This window comes from Nuphar pumila, chromosome 11 (genome assembly GCF_984573655.1).
Source record: "Nuphar pumila chromosome 11, dmNupPumi1.hap1.1, whole genome shotgun sequence".
Taxonomy (NCBI): Eukaryota; Viridiplantae; Streptophyta; class Magnoliopsida; order Nymphaeales; family Nymphaeaceae; genus Nuphar; species Nuphar pumila.
In genome coordinates this window covers 90,352,683-90,371,952 of record NC_143259.1, presented here as the reverse complement: position 1 = coordinate 90,371,952, position 19,270 = coordinate 90,352,683, and the positions used below count along the sequence as shown (strand labels likewise).

Here is a 19,270-nt window from a genome sequence, read left to right as displayed (position 1 = left end):
CTTCAAACCCAACTAGGTTCAAGTCAAGTCAACTGGGTTTGGACCAAGTTAAGTGGGTTCAGACTTAGGTCAGTTGGGGTAGGACCAGGTCAGGTGGGCTCAGACCAGGTCAGGTGGGCTCAGACCAGGTCAGGTGGGTTCAGACCAGGTCAAGTAGGCTCAGACATACTGGGGGAGGTTTCAGAAAGGAGGAGAGAGAGAGGGTCAATTTTTATGAGAAAAGAGAGAGAGTTCTCTTATTTATAGATTTTCAAAAGATATATTTTATGGAATATTCTTTTTAAAAAGGAATATCCTATGGAATATGATGTGGAATATTCCTTGGAATATGATGTGGAATATTCCTTGGAATATGCTATGGAATGTTATGGGAATATTCCAGATATTTTCTGAAAAAATATTCTCGTGGGTCCCACCAAGATTCTCGTGGGTCCCACAAAAATGTTGACTTTTCGGCAATTTTTTTCGAAAAATTCTGAGTACGTCATTCCCTTCGTATTGACGTAACTAAGAAAGTTGGATCGAGAAAATCTCTTGATTTCATCAAGGTAGAAAGTTATGACTTTCAGAGTGTTTTAACATATATTCGCAAAGCGACGAATATTCTAAGTATAACTGGTTTGTAGAAATTGATTTGTTTCGCATTCTGAGAAAAATGTTATTTTTTATTGGTAAATGCCTCATGAATTTTATTCAAAATTTATCTGAAAAATTACGGGTCTTACAGTACCTTTCTGAGGTATGATCGCAAGCTCGAGTTTAAATTACTACAAATGACTTGTGTTGTGTTTTTATCCACTAGAAAAAGTAAGTTAAGAGAGTCTTAGTATTGAGAGCACTTAAACAACCTAAGAAAAAAAATTGGTTTATGTTCTCCTCCTCGCCCCCATAAAAGTTTTTGGGTCCATCCCTACGAGGGATCTTATTGTTGTAAGGTGTTTTAATCAAAGGAACCCAGGGCTGTGTTTTATATGATTCAGCATTTGAATTGCCGCAATCCCAAATATGAGCAAGAATTTTCAGCCATTCAAAAAATAATTGTCATAAAAACATCAAAATTTTATTATTTGAAAAATCATGCATGTGTTTTTTCTTAAACTACAATTCAAAGGTTGCTTGCTATTCAATCAATCATGTTAAAACCATCAATCTGGGGGGGAAACAAAGATCAAGTGATACCACATGTTTATATATATATATATATATATATATATATATATATATATATATATATATATATCCCTGTGCAAAGATATCTGAAACTCTCTCCCTCGCAAAACACCGTTAAGCAAAACATCTGAGCCTTAAAAAATGGAATTTAAAACAATATTTGTGGACCGAGTTTGAGGGAATTGTCTGGTTTTAATGCAGCTCATCCATAATGAAAAAAAAAATTCTTTCTATCTTTCTATCTGTATCAAGGCAACACTGCCCCCGACGACATCGTTCTCTTCACGTGCTTGTGCTGTGGCTTTTTCCAAACAGCAGCATGGCGTCAACGTCACAATTATCCAAGAATACTATTTGCTCATAGTACCCACCCAGCAATAGTAATTAGGGTTGTCAACGGGTCAGGTTTGCTTCGGATCCAGGTGGAACCAGTCTTCAACCAGATTTTCAGGTATGGTTCTAAATTCAGGTCTAATCGGGTCTACTGTAAGAGAAACCATACACAGACCCGATAAAAACTACATGAATCAGGCCTGAACTATACCCAGTAAAATAATATTTTTTATCATTTTTACATTGAAAAATTACAGGTCTTAATTGAAACTCGGGGTCAGGCAAGGGACTGGTATAAGATTTCACAAACTATACCCGGGTCCATGTCTTAATCAGACTTTTAGGTCCAGACCCGGACCTTAATCAAGTCTTCTTATTTGTCATCATACCCGGACCCTATAGGATTTGGTTAGGGTAATCCCGGCCCATTGACACCCCTAATAATGATGTAAACGTGGTTCTCAAGATAATCTAAGCCACAAATTTGGCACAACTTCAAAAAAAAAATCAGTGCCTGGCGTGAATGTCGGTCCAATCACATTGCAGCTTACTGCCCTCCATCTTTCGGGTACAGCCTATGATCAGCTGTGGGGCCCAACAGAAGATGGAGGACAGATCAACTGCAGCGGCTCATTAGCCAGCCACTAGTTTGAATCAGCTTGGAAGGAAGAGTCTATGGCCTTTCAAAAAAAAAAGTCTATTGATTGTGGCATAGACGTCGTTCATCAATGAGCATGAACGGCTATGAAAATCTCCGTGGGTTCCACCTGTAAAAAAAAAAATTTGTGGGCCCCATCTGAGACCTGAGCAATCCAGCCGTCGTGGTAGCTGGATTTGGCATTCGCGCTCCAAAGGAAAAGGGTACGCCTTCGGTTCAGTGCAATCGTTTAGGAGCCGTGCCCAAGCTTGGCAACTGATCACGAGCCCGCTCGTTTTCTTAAAAAAATTAATTTTTAGTTTATAAAACACATATAGATAATATATGCTATATGTATAAAATATATAATATATAATTATATAATATGTAAAACAAGCTTATATAAGTCGAGCTTATCATGTTTGGCTTATTTACCAAAACGAGCTGGATCCTAGTCAGCTCACCAACATGATCTTTTCATAAGCCAAGTTAAGCCGAACCATGAGCTGCTTGTCTGGTTTCCCAGCCCTACCTAAACCCCAATATGCAGTCAGCTAATATGGTGCTGCCCACACACGAGCCGTGAAAGGCAAATTTCAGGATTGCAAATCCAGTGCAATCACATTGCACACTTTAATGTGAAGCTGCACTTGATCCATCCTACATCTTTTGTTAGGCCTTACAACCGACAGGCTGTCTCAAAAACTGGAGTATGGATCAAGTACTACAAGGATGAAGGTTAATAATGGTGATTTTTCTCGTTGATATTGCTTTATTTTTCTTCTTTATTGGCCTATAACAATGAGAATTCTTGTCGATAAGTCGCCACCAAAAAAAGACCTTTGTGGACCAACAACGATGACATTATAGGTCATTGTTAAAGGTGAACCAATACCATCGAAGAGTCTTGCTGGAACTAAGAACACTAATAACGTTAATATAGCCTATAACAACGGGGTTGTTTTAATAGCAAGATACCCTATAATAGTGAGATCTTTGGTTCATTGTTATAGGCTACCTATAGGTTATAATTAACATTTTGGTGTTTTCGTTATAGCCTATAACGACAAAAATTAACTTGTCATTGTATTCTATAACAAAGAGAATTAACTCGACGTTGTACGTTGGCTATAACAAACATGCAAGTAAAACATACATTCAACAAAAACATCAAATGCACTTCAAACATTCAACTTCAAATATACACTTCAAACATATATTCTCAAACATTCAACATCAAACATGCACTTTAAACAGTCAACTTCAAACATACATCCTCAAACATTTAACACACTTCAAACTATTGATATACACTTTAAACATACATTCAACGAAAGTTTCAAATACACTTCAAATATACACGAAAAACTTGCAAATCTCTTTCCACACTTCATTGTCGATTACCTAGAGAGGATGTTGTTTTCTTACGTTGTGGTTTTGAAACTTCGGTTAATGCTTGTAAAAACCTTTTTGTACCCTTAAGTATAATAGCCGAAGCTGCTTTTCTACGTACTAAAGATGTTCAGTATATTTTTGTCCAAATTAAACTCTCTTTACACCAAATTATCAAAGTATAGTTAGTAACACTTCTTTTATGGATTAATCTATTTATCAAAATATTATTAGGCAATATACATACATAAATTGTCTCATACAATACCATCTTCTCATCGTCTAGGACCTTCTTTCATGATTGGTGACTAAATATGGCTTGTTCCCTGATGATGCAAGAAAACCTCCCAAGGAATACAGAGAAGCTCTCGCCCATAAGCCCTTGCATTCCAAGCTTGATAGTTACTAAAGTCTTTCGTTACTTGATTAGCTTATGAAGGGTTATGCATTTGTTCTTCCCACGTTAGCACTGGGAGGATTCCGCAATTGCTAATTTGTAATAAGGAATAAATATTAATAGAAACACTTGTAATAAAATTTTAAGTGTAATAAAGAATACTCAATTAATATTTACTTGAAGTTGTCATGGACGACTCTTGAGCTACAGTGGCCTGTGGTTTATGGGAGACACCTCTTTCTTTTTTGAAGTATCACCCGCCAGTGATCTGAAGTCAATCATATGTAGGTATTTATCTTGGATGGTGGGTGTTAAACTGGTCCACGAAGAGGAAGAACGTCCACCTCCTCGTCGTGAATGATATGTTGACATCTGTTAATTTTATAGAAACAATATTATATTATACTACACTGTACATGATTAAATCACACAAGAATATGCACTATCATACAAGAACAACATTAAATCAAATGAATGACAACAACAAGATCATGGAGTTAAGATAACACATAATTATGAAATATAAACAAAGGTTATATATATTTTTAAACTCATTTTTCAGAAGAAAAAAACACAAAGGCAGAAAACAGAGCAATAACATATGCACTTACATTACACAAGGGCAAATGTTTAATTGTACTTATATCAATTTCTAGGTCTAGTCACGAGTCCTCCAACCAATTAGGACTTTTTAGCAACACATGGACTTCCTTCTCTGCTTGTAATAGAGAAATGTTGCAGAAACAAAAATTCTCTACAATGTAAAAAATGCCCAACTTGGTTATATTTATTGTTTAATCATATTTACTATTCCCAAAGTCTATCATGTTTATCAAATAACACTAGATTTGTTGTCTGTTTTCAAATTATAGGGGTTTCATTATGTCAATATGGATTATGGTGTTTCTAGCAATATCAGTTTCTTGCAATTCTTGAAATTTAGTTATATTTCTTATAATGCAGTTGTAACACCTGCAAATTTTGTTTATTTTAACTTTTAAATTTGAGTAAAATTTAATTTAAATTTGATTTAAAATTGGGTTGATTTTGAGCAAAATTTAAGAGTTTAATTTGAACTAGGACTCTAGTTTGATCCGATATTAGCCATCAATCTCGTAAGAGATCTGATTTGGTGTTTGTGGATATGGGTTGGTTCAAAAAGTGTGATTTTTAAAATTGATCAGCAACCATTTTAGGCTTTTGAACTCAGATTAGATCAAGAATTGGATTTTTCAAAATTGACTGGGTCATATTCTGAACCCAACCCAGAGTCCATATAGGATGACACAATTGACAAATGGGACCTAGTGAGTCACACCCAACCCAGTAGAGCTCCACATGTCAACGTGGGGACCCATAGGGGTTATGGAGGTGGCCAAGGGTAATTTAACATTTTGCACCCTCTCTACGCCACGTAGTGCCTTCAGAATGCATAGAGATTCTTCAAGTGGGTCCCATGACATTTGAAAATTTAGATAATTATCTAAATAAAAATAATTAAGGAATTAAGATAATAAGAGAAGTTTTCAGATAACCTTGAGAGTTTGGTAACTCTATTTCTCTAAGTTGGTAAGTTTGGGAAACTACCTCTTCATTTTATTAGAGGTCTCTCCCTAATTTATGTCGCTTATCTCTCTCTTCTCTCTCCTATTCTTCGTAAACCTCTCTCTACCATCTTCTTCATCCTTCCTTAATCTTGGAGTCTGTCTAGCAGTCATTGAAGCTGCTCTAAGGTGCTAATATGAGAGATGAAGATGTTAACACATTTGAAAACTCGGTTAAGGTAGGATTCATCTCATTCATAGTTGTAGATCAAATGCAAACGCATAGATCATGCACTTTATCGATTCTATGGGCTAATCTATGACAGATCAGACCTAAAAAAAGTTAGAAACTGTATTTTTTAAATTATTTTTGAATCAATATCATGCTTTGAAATGGATTAAAAAATACGTTTACAATAAAACTATGCCCGAATGGTCAAACCAGGAAATCAAGTAGTATAAAATGCATAGTTTCGTATTTCTATATGATTTAAAGTTGGTGTGTCATTGTTTTTAACATAATCAAATGAATATTTATTTATTTTCATGTGTTTCTTCTATGAATTATGTTTTTGCAAATTTATTTCATGTATTCTATGATAATTTAGCATGCTAGCAACTTAAACTAGATATTATATGCATAAATCATGAGTTATAAGGAGAGTTTAAGATTCAATGTATATTTTATGATCATGTGATATTTTCTATGAGCCTATGTGATGTATATATATTGTGTATATAGTTGATGCACAATTGAAATTCAATATTACACGTTGATGCTGGTGTTTTTCTTATATTTAACATGTTTTATATTATGATGCACATGTTGTCATGATTTTTTTTAACTTATTTATTTTGGTATAATAATTATAACTCTCAAATTGAATCACTTAGTGATATGTTGTAAGTCATGTATTCACTTGGCTTAAGGGTGAGCCGGGTTTAGTGGAACCAGGGGTGATAGTGAGCACAAAGTTAAATATATGATTGAAATTCTCATACACACTTAAGCCTTAAAGGGGCATTGTTGGCTCAAGGGTACCTTTATGGGATACGATCGTGAGCTCAAGTTTGAATGGCTACAAATGACATGTGTTGTGTTTTTTTCCTTGAGGAAGACTAGGCTAAGAGAGTCTTAGTACTGGGAGTGCTTAAACAACCTTAATAAAGAATGCTTAGTATCTTATTTTGACAATGACTACTTTGGAGAGGGTGGTCGATACACACGGTTGGGGAAAGTGTTGCTAATCCTTTCAAAGAAAAAAGACATCTCCATGAGTTCTCTATCCCCGGACATGAAAGACCCAGGTTACCAAAAAGGCCTAGGTAGGTAGTCCAACACTTTGTAGAGTAGGAATAAGGATTCTGCATGGTTCATTGCAAGTTCTCATGGTCACAGACTGCCCTAGTGAAAGTTTGCACACTCTTCTGATCTTTAAGGTAATTAAAATACATAGAATAATAAACCCCCCAAATGATTGTTGAGTGAGAGTTAAGTACCGAAAGTGTACTAGTTACGGAAAGAGAAACAATGCATTAAAATACTCACAAGTACATGAGTGTCATATGTTGTCTGTATGGTTATACATATGTTTCATGCATATTTTATGATTGCATGCATAGGTATTGAATATTGGTATACTTGATTCTGTATTTGCTTATGATATGAATTTTTAATAGGTGTGGTTGCAGGTGCTCTTACTGGTGGGTAAGATTTGTTATTTTTAAATGCCTATGTGCCTATTGCTTATTATGAAATCTTGATCCTTGTGAATGTGTGTATGGCATAAAATTATCATGTTATAAAATATTTTGGATTATAAAAAGATGAATGTCATATGTGTTGTATTCTTTCTATGCCTATGTTGTGTTATGTTTCTTACTGAGACCGTTGTCAATGTGTTACTTTTAATATTTTCAGGTAGCGAGTAAGATGACTGGTGAAAGCGGGAGGCTAAGAGTGGTGCCAAGCGAATCACATTTCTTTGAGGATTATGGGAGAACTTGATTTATTTTCATTAGTCATGATTTGAATATTTCAATGAACTTATAAACTCTGATTAAGTAAGACTAGTACTTTAAGTTATTTTAATTTAATTGATGGTTTTGTTCAGTTAATTCTAATCTTACATGTGTGAGTTGGGAACTATAATCAGCTTAAAGCTTGAACTGTGTTTAAAAGTGTTTATGTTGTATTTCTTGAAAATCATGTAATGAGAATTTAAAAAAAAATCCCAAATTTTTTGTTTCAAAAATTTGGGCATTAAAGTAATTCTATCAAAATGATTCAATAATTATCATCTATAAGGTATTGGATTTTGAAGAATGATCAATGTCTCAACATGATTAATACATGAGTAAATAAACACATAATGTGTTGATGATACGCAAGTATGAGTAAATAAACATACTCATATAGATTTGGGTTCAGAACCGCTATCTTTTTTTTTTGTTTTTCGTATTCTCATGTGGTTCATTAAATATTTAGATTATAGGAGTGATTGTTAGTTTATATTTTGCTTTTATTCCATTGATAACTTTTTTGGTTTTTTTTTACTGCTTAGACATATGCTCCTTTTCTTTTTTATGCAATTCCTTAAATTTATAGAATGTAGAGGTGGAGATTAGTCTTTCCTAAGTTTTTTATTAATAAGGTGGTTACCTTATGTTAAACTATTTTTTCAAAAGCTAGCATGCACTTTCATAGATGTATCCAAACATTTACATATGTTTTAAAGTACATGATGGTCTGACTGCATAGACATGTTCAACATAGTTTGTTTATTAAGGATCAAACTTGGATGGTGTTATTTTGATCTAAAAAGCTCCATTTTTGGAGTTTTAAAATTTTAGTACATTGTGGGCAGTTGATTGTTGAAGTCTTTAAATAACTTGCTCGCATGTCACAATCACATTATTCAAAACTCATTTTTTTATTAAAGAAACCTGTAGAGCACATCCATAAAGTTTGATTATATATATATATATATATATATATATATATATATATATATATATCAAAGCTTTCTATATTATTCAAACACATACACATATTTATAATATTTTTATATACTAATATTTTTACAGATTGTGAACCTTTTTTTAAGTTTATATTTTCAATTGCTAGTAACAAAAGCACATCTATCTGCTGCATTTTTTGTAATCGATTAGGTTTGATTATATATATATATATATATATATATATATATATATATATATATATATATATATATATATATATATATATATCAAAGCTTTCTATATTATTCAAACACATACACATATTTCTAATATTTTTATATACTAATATTTTTACAGATTGTGAATCTTTTTTAAGTTTATATTTTCAATTGCTAATAACAAAAGCACATCTATCTGTTGCATTTTTTGTAATCGATTAGGTTTGATTGAGACATTGGAATTCGAGATCTTGGTCATATTTCATCTGATAGCCGACAAGTATTCTGTGACTACTCTTCTGCTCAATAATATTAAAAGAGATACAACTCCATAACAAACTTATCATGAGTAATCCATTAACCAAAACATAGTGGACATGTCTGATTAGTCATTAATCCATCAGCTGGTTACTTTATATTTAACCAACACTACACAATCACTTCTAATACTCATATGTGTTAAACACAACTGAAACACTTTCAAAGCCCCCAAAGAAATTAGTGAAAATAGACAAGACTATTCACATAGAGAGCACCTCCAAGTTAAAGAAGAAAAAGAAAGCAACCCAAGGAAAAACCCTACCAAAACCGAATGCACAAGAAGAACCAACGAAATTCAAAAGAACCCTCTACTATCAACTCCTCAAATCACAAGATTCTCAAAAAAGGAAAAGGTTCACATAAAAACCCTAGTTCCCCTAAAACATAAAAGAGAATCATCTCAATGCATTGAAATCCTCTATTATCAGAAACATTACCAACAAATAAAATAAATCTCAATAGCTCATGAGAAATCGATTGAGAGAGGGACGGGGCCCAGATGAGACCCTACTTGCCTGATGCTCGAGGGAGAGTGAGGGGGAGATAGGGTTGTAGAGAGAGAGAGAGAGGGGGTGGTGGTGGTGGAGAGGGCACCCCTAATTTGAGGGGGTGCTTGGAGACGATAGAGCTTCAGTGACAGTTCAGTGTAGGAAAGGAAAGAGAGAGGGACATATCATAAAGAGAGTGTTATCATTGCAAAATTTTACTTTTGCAAGTTAAACTGACATTTGAAAAAGATTTTGAAAATAACTCGCCTCCGTTTTAAAATACGGGAAAATTCTGAGGAATGGGATTCGCCTGTGAGTATGAGGTTCAACCGTTCTTGGCGCCATGACCAGGGGTAATTGAACCAATGCAATCATGTGCTTTGCTTTGCTCAACTTGTTTAAATTGATGTTCTATTCCTAAATGCACAAAGAATCAGGCATGTGCTATGAACTTTGGAAAAATGATGACTGAAAACATAATATATGCATAGAATATTTTGAAATTTTTATAAAAGAGAACACCTTAAAAATTGTGAGCCACATCTAAGAAGAAAGGAAAATCGATTTATGAAGAAAAGGAGATCGAATTCTGAAGAAACTTTAGAGATTTTGAGGAAATCAATTTTTGAACTCTTAAATTGATAAAAAAAATGGGTGTGTAACCCTGTGAAAAATTATTCATGATGCAATCTAACCTAGATGACGCATAAATGCAATCTGAGAAAATATTTTCTAAAGGATTTTGAGAAAATCTTTTGTAAAAGAATTTATGTGCCTTATAGAATTTATATAAAATAAATTCGTTATATATTCCTGACTATAGCCACAAATATATATTGAATATATCTCATTTGATTTTAAAAGAGGGAAATACTTAAAAAACTTTTAAGAATATGTGATGGTTTTTGAAGATAGCCTAAGAGTGTAAGTTGTTTGTGGCTTAAAAGAAGATGATAAATCTGAATATTGTTCCTATTCTGACTATGACCATAAATACGAACTCAATCAAGTTTATCAACTCCTTAGAAGCAAGTGCACATGCCATTCGTGTAGACCATGGTGGGTTTGAATATGCATGAATCACCATCCAGCACACATTAACATTATTGAAAAATACACTATATGCAATGCAACCCTAATCTAAGCAGAAAATTAAATTCTTATTCTAAATTTTTATAATTTACATCAATAATAAATTGAAATAAAGGAAAAGAAAATAAAGTCTTGAGTGTCCTTGCAAAACTAGCAAACTTATTAGTGGACAAATATCGACTTTTCAGGATTTATCCAACAATATATGAAATTGAGAGATTTATCCAGATTATAGGCCTTTTTTCATGTTTCCCTGAAATAAACATAATAAAAGATAATGGAGAATTAAATAAATAATAAAAATAAATAACTTTGAAATTTGAAAATTTGAGAAAAATATCTAAAATACCCTTGAAAATTGCCCTTTGTTGCAAAACAGGGTTGAAATTAGGGTTTCTCAGATAATATTTTGGTAAAAAGTTTAATTTGGGGATCAAACGAATTCAAAACGATACATAATTGGGTGGATGGCACCCTAATTTGATTATGAACATGACCAAACCCTAAAAATATAATGCTTTTCATGAAAAATTCAGAATCTCATAAAAATAAAATAAAATTTGCTCGTGTTTAGCTTGAATCAGGACTCCGCGAGCATCTTGTTTTTATGATTTAACCAAATAATGCACCAATTAAATTCCAAAATCTGTAAAAATCGACATTAATACTTATAATAACCATATAATTAAAATGAAATGAAAAAATATGTGTTTGGCATTATTTTGATATGAAATATGAATAAAAATATAAAAATATGTGATTTTTCCCTCGGTCATGTACCTATAATAGTGTCAGACCCAAATCAGACATCAAATAGTAATAAAAAACTATAAAATTTTACATAAAAAAGCTAGACATCTGAAAAAAATAATACCTTTTACAGATCGGAAAAAGCATCTCTGGTTAGGGAGATATCATTCCGGCAATATACGCTTGATTTCGGTGAATATGTAACGGCTCCAAAAAAGACAATTCTGATTTCGGTTCAAATAAAAATAGCAAACAAAGTTAAAAAATTATCAAAATTACACCGATAAAACTAGACATGCTCTGAATCTGTGGCTTCTTACTGATTGGAAAAACAATCTCTGGTTAAGGAGATACAATCCACTCAAGTTAACCCAGGGCTTAAAACATGCATAACGATCTCTAATAAATAGATTTTGATTTATAATAAAATAAAAATAGCAGACAACCATGGAAAAATCTGAAAATTTTACAAAATATACTAGACATCTTGACGAACACACTGGTTTTTATGGATCATCGATCGAATCTTTGATAAGGGAGATATCACTTTGACAATCCATCCTTGATTCCATATAGCATTTTCACGTTGCAGGAATCAGAGTTTAGTTTCTGATTTTTTTAGTAGGGTTAAAGAGCTCAAAATAATCTATTTTTTTTATGAAAATTCACTGATGCACTCATAATTTAACTCTAAAAAAATCACATTTTATTGATAGAAAAAAAATATGAAATAACATCATTCTCTCATGTCCAGAATCAAGGTACGTATATTATCGATAAAGCATGAATAACCCTAATCTAAAATATGCAAAATCATAAAAAAACATGTAAATAATGTAACAAATCATGATTTGATGATTGAACAAATAAAATAAGCATTAACATGATGAAATAAACAAAAAATATTCAGAAAAACACGGTTAGAATTTGATTTAGCCGTTAAAAGAGGGATTCGACCATTGAACGGTCGAATCTTGATCTTTTTCGAGCATTTAACACAATAAACACATTACCAATGATTTTAATGGATCAAAAACGTGTAAATAAGCATGGATATGAAAAGAAGATGTCATTATCGTCATTATGTATATGTTTGACCCGATCCATTTATATAATGGATCGGGTCCAGACCCAGTTCGTGTATAATGTAAATTAACACTCTATTAAGGGGTATTTTTGTACCCTAGTTTTACACACTTATTATATTAATAGAATGAGAGGGCAGTCACGATGGACTAAACCCCTTTCCTCTGGAATCTCTCTCTCTCTCTCTCTCTCTCAATGGCAGGCCTGTGTTGATGAACAAGGATTTCTTTCTTTCATGGTATCAGAGCAGCGTGACATCTGGGAGTGAAGGGCTGCCAGCGTGGATCTATCAGCGTGAGTCTATCGGCGTGAATCTGGACCCAGCGTGAATCTATTAGCGTGAGTCTACCAGCGTGAATCTGGACCCAGCGTGAATCTGCGTGGATCTATCAGCGTGAGTCCATCAACGTGAATCTGGAAAGGTAAAATACAGGTTCCCTCCATCAGCGTGAATCTGGAAACGTAAAATACAGGTTCCCCTTTTCCTTTTGTGAAAAACTTGATTCTCTTTCTTTCTGTGATTCTGTGAACAACTTGATCCTTTCTTTCTTGATCTATGATTCTGTGAGGAACTCGACCTGGTTAGAAACGTGAATCTGCTTTTTATTTCAGATCACTGTGATTCTTTTTCTGTTAATCATTGTTGCTCTCCTTACGTGCAAAATTTTTGTGGTAAATTCATGCGTGCAAAATTTTTATAATTTGGGTTAATTAAATTTCTGGAATCATAAACTAACATTGGGTTGTCCTTGAATTAACATTAACTCATGTTTTGAAGTTATTATTTTACCCTTATAACTAGTAAAATAGAATTACTAGTTTATGCTCTGAGATATTTGATTGACTCAAGTAAAAACTTTGGTAAAATTTTCCCAACTCTCAAACATTTGGTGTGGGCATGAATTAGACCAAAAAGTTTGCAGGGTAGCTGAAAATTTTTCAAAAGAAAAGTGAAAGAGTAAAGAGAAAGACAAAGTGGAGAAAACCACCTAGTGGATATTTGCTTGGAGAGCAGGTCAGGTGTGTTTGTGGAAAAATCCTTCTAAGAAGAAGAGAACTGTAATTTGGAAATTTTTGATGGACGAGAAGTTTACAGCTGATGGTGAGTGGTCTCAAAATTAGAGATTTTTTGAAGAAAGGTGTTCATGAAAAGTTTTGAAGATGATAAGAAATACATAGTTTTTTTATTGGTTTTTTGCTCATCCTGTGGGGACTATTTGTGAATGTCACCAAGTTGACGGGACATCACAAGTTCAAAACAAACTGGTGGCATCTCTTTCCAAAAGGTCAAATCAAAGCTGAGTGTACTCCAATGTGAGCATGAGAGGACCTCAAGGGTTTTACTAACAGGAGGCCAACCAAGGTCCAGTTGGTGATTGGGGGGAGGGAGTGTGGTCCCTTTAGGGGTGTCAACTGGTTGGGTTTACCCGGACTCCACCCGAACCAAACCCTATAGGGTCCGGGTATAGTGACAAATAAGAAGATCTGATTAAGACCTTGGTCCGGACTTGAAGGTCCGATTAATACATGGATTTGGGTATAGTTTGTGAAATTTTATACCCGACCCGAGTTCTAATTAAGGCCCATAAATTTTCAATATAAAAATGCTAAAAATACTATTTTATCGGGTATGGTCTGGGTCTGGTTTATGTAGTTCTTATCAGGTTCGGGTATGGTTTCTTTTATAATAGACCCGATTAGACCTGGGTCCAGACCCGATACCATGCTAAAAAATCTGGTCCAAGTCTAGTTCCACCTGGGTCCCAACCAAACCCGACCCGATGACACCCCTAATTCCCTCGCATTATCCAAAAAAAAAATTTTAGTGACTATTATATTTGATTATTTGGTATTTTTAAGCCATTTGTGTTTTCAGTAATCTCACATTTTCTTCTTTTATTCAATAAAAAAATCCAACAATATTGATTTTTTAAAATTGTGATCATTCGTTAAAAAAAGAAAATTACAAAAATAACTTAAACCATGATATCTTCAACTTATTTAGATTAAAGAAACTACCTTGTAAAATGGGGCTTTGGTCTGCAACTTAAACCATGTTAACATTTAGCAGAACAATGATCGTACTGCTTTGATCTAAAACTTCTCACAAAAAAAAAGGTATTAATAAGTGTAAATGGTTTATTTTATCTACAAGTGAATCCCACTGTAGTTACTCTCCGGTTATAAGATTATTTCACAGATAAATAAGTAATCAACGAACGAGTGGAGGAAACCCATATCACTACCACTGCTTCTGCAAATCCTTCTCACTCACAAAGAGACCATGAAATCCGTACGGCACCCTCCGGGGAAGCTTCACAGACGCCACGACCTCCAGAGTTGGGGACTTGGCTTCCATCACCACGAATCTCGACTCCCCGCTTCCCTCATCGTGCGTGTACATTACCACATAACCATCATCTTCCTCAACACCGTCGCTCCTCGCCACAAAGAAGGGCTCCCCGCCGAAGCAACCCTCACCGAGATACCTGCTCGCCACCACGCAATCCTCCTCGCCGGCCTTCTCGAAGTCCAGTTTCACGACGCCGGAAATCTTCGGCATCGGATCCCCGACCGCCATGTACGCGAAGCGATTCTTCCGGCCGAGAAACGCCGGGTTGATTACCCCCCACTCCAGATTCTTCGACGATAAAGGCTTCCTGGAGACCACCCTCCCTTCTATGAGATTGATCCGCACCATTTCGACGCAGCAATGGAGGCGGTCCATCCTCTCGAGGGCGTGTTCGATGGGCATGGTGTTGGCGGCCACAAGCACCACCTCATCGCCGCCCTCGTCGTCCCACGCGTTGATCGAATGCATGAAGTTGAAGCCGGAGATGGGGAACCACCTCATGTTATAGTCGTTGGCGGCGTAGCGGGGAATAACGCCGACGCGCGGCACTTTTCCGGCGTCGTGACCGACCGGGGGACCCTCTCCGGTGATCATGTCCACCGGATTCATGACGATCTGCATGTCGGGGAAGATGGCGTGTCTCTCCGTGATGGCAAAGTCGTGGACGAGGGAAGGCTGCCGAAAGGAGAAGATGGGGACGTCGGGCTGCTTCGACCCGTCGGGATGGATGCGAAAGAAGGTGAGGAACGGAGGGATGGGGCCGTACCGAAAGGAGAACACCTCACCGGTTGCCGGATCCACTTTGGGATGCGCAGTCATCCCCATGGACAGCTTCCCGCCGAAGTCCCACCGTCCCAACGTTTGAATATCGCCGTCCGGCATGATCCGGACGACGTACGGCAGGTCCGACTCGCCCAACGCCATGAGCCTACCGTTCAAGAACGCAAGGCTCGTGTTGGCCAACCCCATGCCGTTCAATGGGTTGAGCTGCCGGGTAAGCACCCTCGCCGCCAGCACCCCGCCTCTGGCGAACCCCGCCAGACCGTCGAAGCCGGCGAAGACGTTGGGGTACAGCGGCGACCCTGCCTCTCGCTCCCTTCTGTACTTATACGTTTTAACGAACCGGCTGCAGAAGGTGGCACGGCCGCCGATGATGCGGACGGAGTGAAGCATTCCGTCACCGTCGAAGAGGTGGTAGCCGCCTCGCGGTGGGAACTGCGGGTTGGGCCCGTTGCGGATGTAGGCGCCATCGAGGCAGCTCGGAATCCGTCCTTCTACGGTGCAGTCGGTCGGAGGGAGCTCGGTGATCGGCGCGAAGTTATTGGCCAAGACGTGCTTGGGGTCGACGGAAGAGCGGAGAGGGTAGCGGTCGATGAAGTTGTTGATGAGGTCGTCGAGAGCGTTGCAGAGCGTCACGGGGAGAGAGGGAGGAGACCTTGTAGTGGGTGCACCTGCAACTGCCGTTGATTTTCTCTCATTTGGGAGCTCTTTGGAGGAAGGAGGAGATTTAGTTGTGGTTTGGGGTTTGGGTGGGGCTTGAGGTCTCTCTTCTATCCTGATTGAGGTGATGATGGGAAGGATTATGCTAGAGGGATTATTGGGTTTGGGAGAAGGAATGTTGTTAATTAGTTGGGGAAAGGAAGAAAGGAAGGATGAAGAGATGGCGTCCATTGAAGTGGGAGTGGGTGCACTAGTGTGGAGGATCAAATCATTACTACCGTCTTTTAAAGAGATGAAATGATACTGACGAGTAATCATGAGTGAACCAAGGGATCTAAAATATCCCCAATGAGTGGTTGCCTTCATGGAACACAAATTACATCTGGATCTGAGTCGTATTCAAAATTAGATATTACGACCTGGTTTCTTTCGGAAGCAGATCAGGTCATGCTGAACATGAGCGTTTTTGCTCATGCGGACATCGTGGCCGTCTGTGTGAATTTTGGATGAATGCCACGTGGTTTTGTTCACTTTTAAGCTTTTTAAAATGCTAATCGGATGGCCACGATGTCAGCATGAGAAAAAACGCTCATGTTCAGCATGACCTGATCTGCTTCCGTTTCTTTCTGTGATCCCCAACGAATAGGTAAGAGAAAGATCTGTTTTAAGAGCCAAGGGACTTCCTTCGATCGATGGGGAATATAGCACGTTTGTTTGTGGTCCATATCCATTACATTGGTGAAATCGGATATGACGTTTACCTTCCCACAGGGGACTGCATGGCTCAACTGCCTTATTTAAATATCTTGACAGGGTCCAATCATCCCTAAAATCATGCCTTATCTCGTCATGGAGTGTATGCCTCAACTGCCTAATCCAAATACCTTAATAGTATCCAGTCATCCCTAAAATCATATCTTACCTCCTCCTAAAACCCCAGAGTAGGGCCAGACAAGTCGCTTGTGTTTGACTTATAAAGACCTCCGTCGAACCCATAAAATACGCTTGGCAAGCCGAACATAAACAATGAACTTGGCTCTACTCATATATGTTTGTTAACTGATAATTATAAAATATATATTTTACATATATCTTATATCATAAAGTGTTGATGACTCAAGTGTTTGGCTTGCAAGCAATAATGAAGTGTTTGGCTTGTAAGTAATAATTTTATAGTTCAAATCGTATTGCTTGCAACTTTAAAACAATATATTTATTTTGTAAATGAGTCAGATTGAGCTTGGCATAGTAGGTTCATTATCCAAATTCTATTATTTTCAACTTTGAAAACATATTTTTTATAAAACGCTCCGGCCTCGAGCTCTGCTCATTTAACTTGGGCTCAGCTGGGACCAGAGAGGGACCTACATTAGGTTTGGGAGGGTGTCCCCCCTTCACCCAAGAATTTAAAAGTTATATTGGAGCCTTTATCTGGCTGCTCCCAACATAGGTAAAAAAAAAAAATCTCTGCCCCAATCCTAAATATGAGCAGGATTTTTCAGCAATTCAAAAAAATAATGGTCATAAAAACAACAAAACTTTATTATTTGAAAAATCATGCATGTTTTTTTTAAGCTACAATTCAAGGGTTGCTTCCTATTCAATCAATCATGTTAAAACCATCAATCTACAGGATCATATTTCATCAAAACAACTTGCAGCAATGAGATCACAAAGGTGATACGACATGTTACTAATTTTAGGGATGAACGGATCCTAACCGTGCATCTCTCTCTCTCTCTCTCTCTGTGCAAAGATATCTGAAACTCTCTCCCTCGCCAAACACCGTTAAGCAAACATCTGAGCCTTAAAAAATGGAATTTGAAACAATATTGGTGGACCGAGTTTAAGGGAATTGTCTGGTTTTAATGCAGCTCATCCATAATGAAAAAAAAAAATCATCATCAATCCACACAGGTGGCTATGAGGTAGTCTGGTGGTGTAGCTACCTGCATCAACGTCAGCACTTGGGCCAGCCACTAGTTTGAATAAGCTTGGAAGGAAGAGTCTATGGCCTTTCGAAAAATAAAAGAGTCTATTCATTGTGAAATAGTGGTTGTTCATCAATGAGCATGAATGGCTATGAAAATCTCCGTGGGTTCCACCTGTAAAAAAAAAATGTGGGCCCCATCTGAGAGCTGAGCAATACAGCCGTGGATGCCATGCATGCATTGGCGTTCCAAAGGAAAAGGGAAGCAGATCAGGTCATGCTGAACATGAGCGTTTTTGCTCATGCCGACATCATGGCCGTCTGTTTGCATTTTGGATGAATGCCACGTGGTTTTGTTGACTTTTGAACTTTTTAAAATGCAAATCGGATGGCCACGATGTCGGCATGAGCAAAAACGCTCATGTTCAGCATGAAGTGATCTGCTTCCTGGAGGGTACGCTTTCGGTTCAGTGCAATCGTTTAGGAGCAGTGCCCAAGCACATATAATACTATTTATAATATAAATAGTATATGATCACGAGCTTGGTCGTTTTCTTATTTTTTTTTTAGTGTATAAAACACATATACTATTTATAACATAAATAATATATAATATATGTATAAAATATTTAATATATAATTATATAATATATAAAACAAGCTTATACAATTCGAGCTTATCATGTTCATGCTTGGCTTATTTAACAAAATGAGCTAGCTCCTAGTAAGCTCACCGACATGAACTTCTCACAAGCCAAGTTAAGCCGAATAACAAGCTGCTTGTCCAGTTTTCCAGCCCTACCTAAACCCCAATATGCAATCAGCCACTATGGTGCTGCCTACACGCAAGCCGTGAGCGGCAAATTTCAGGATTGCAGATCAGGTGCAATCACATTGCACACTTTAGTGTGAGGCTGCACTTGATTGATCCTACATCTTTTGTTGGGCCTCATAACTGACAGGTTGTCTAAAAATGGAGGATGGATCAGGTTCTACAAGCACGAGGGTTAATAACTGTGTTTTTTCTTGCTGCTATTGCTTTATTTCTCACCATTATTGGCCTATAACAACGAGAATTCTCATCGATAATTAAGTCACCATGAAAAAATAACCTTTGTTGCCCAATAACAATGACATTTATAAGTCATCGTTAAAGGT

At 36.6% G+C, this 19,270-nt stretch overlaps 1 protein-coding gene across 1 annotated transcript; it reads right to left on the bottom strand.

Annotated features, from left to right (window-relative positions):
- Positions 1–14,490: 14,490 nt before the first annotated feature.
- NCED4 (nine-cis-epoxycarotenoid dioxygenase 4) lies at positions 14,491–16,554 on the bottom strand. The gene has a single exon (XM_089981566.1). The coding sequence runs from the start codon at positions 16,546–16,548 to the stop codon at positions 14,632–14,634; it is 1,917 nt and encodes a 638-aa protein (XP_089837692.1). The 5' UTR covers positions 16,549–16,554; the 3' UTR covers positions 14,491–14,631.
- Between the last annotated feature and the right edge of the window lie 2,716 nt (positions 16,555–19,270).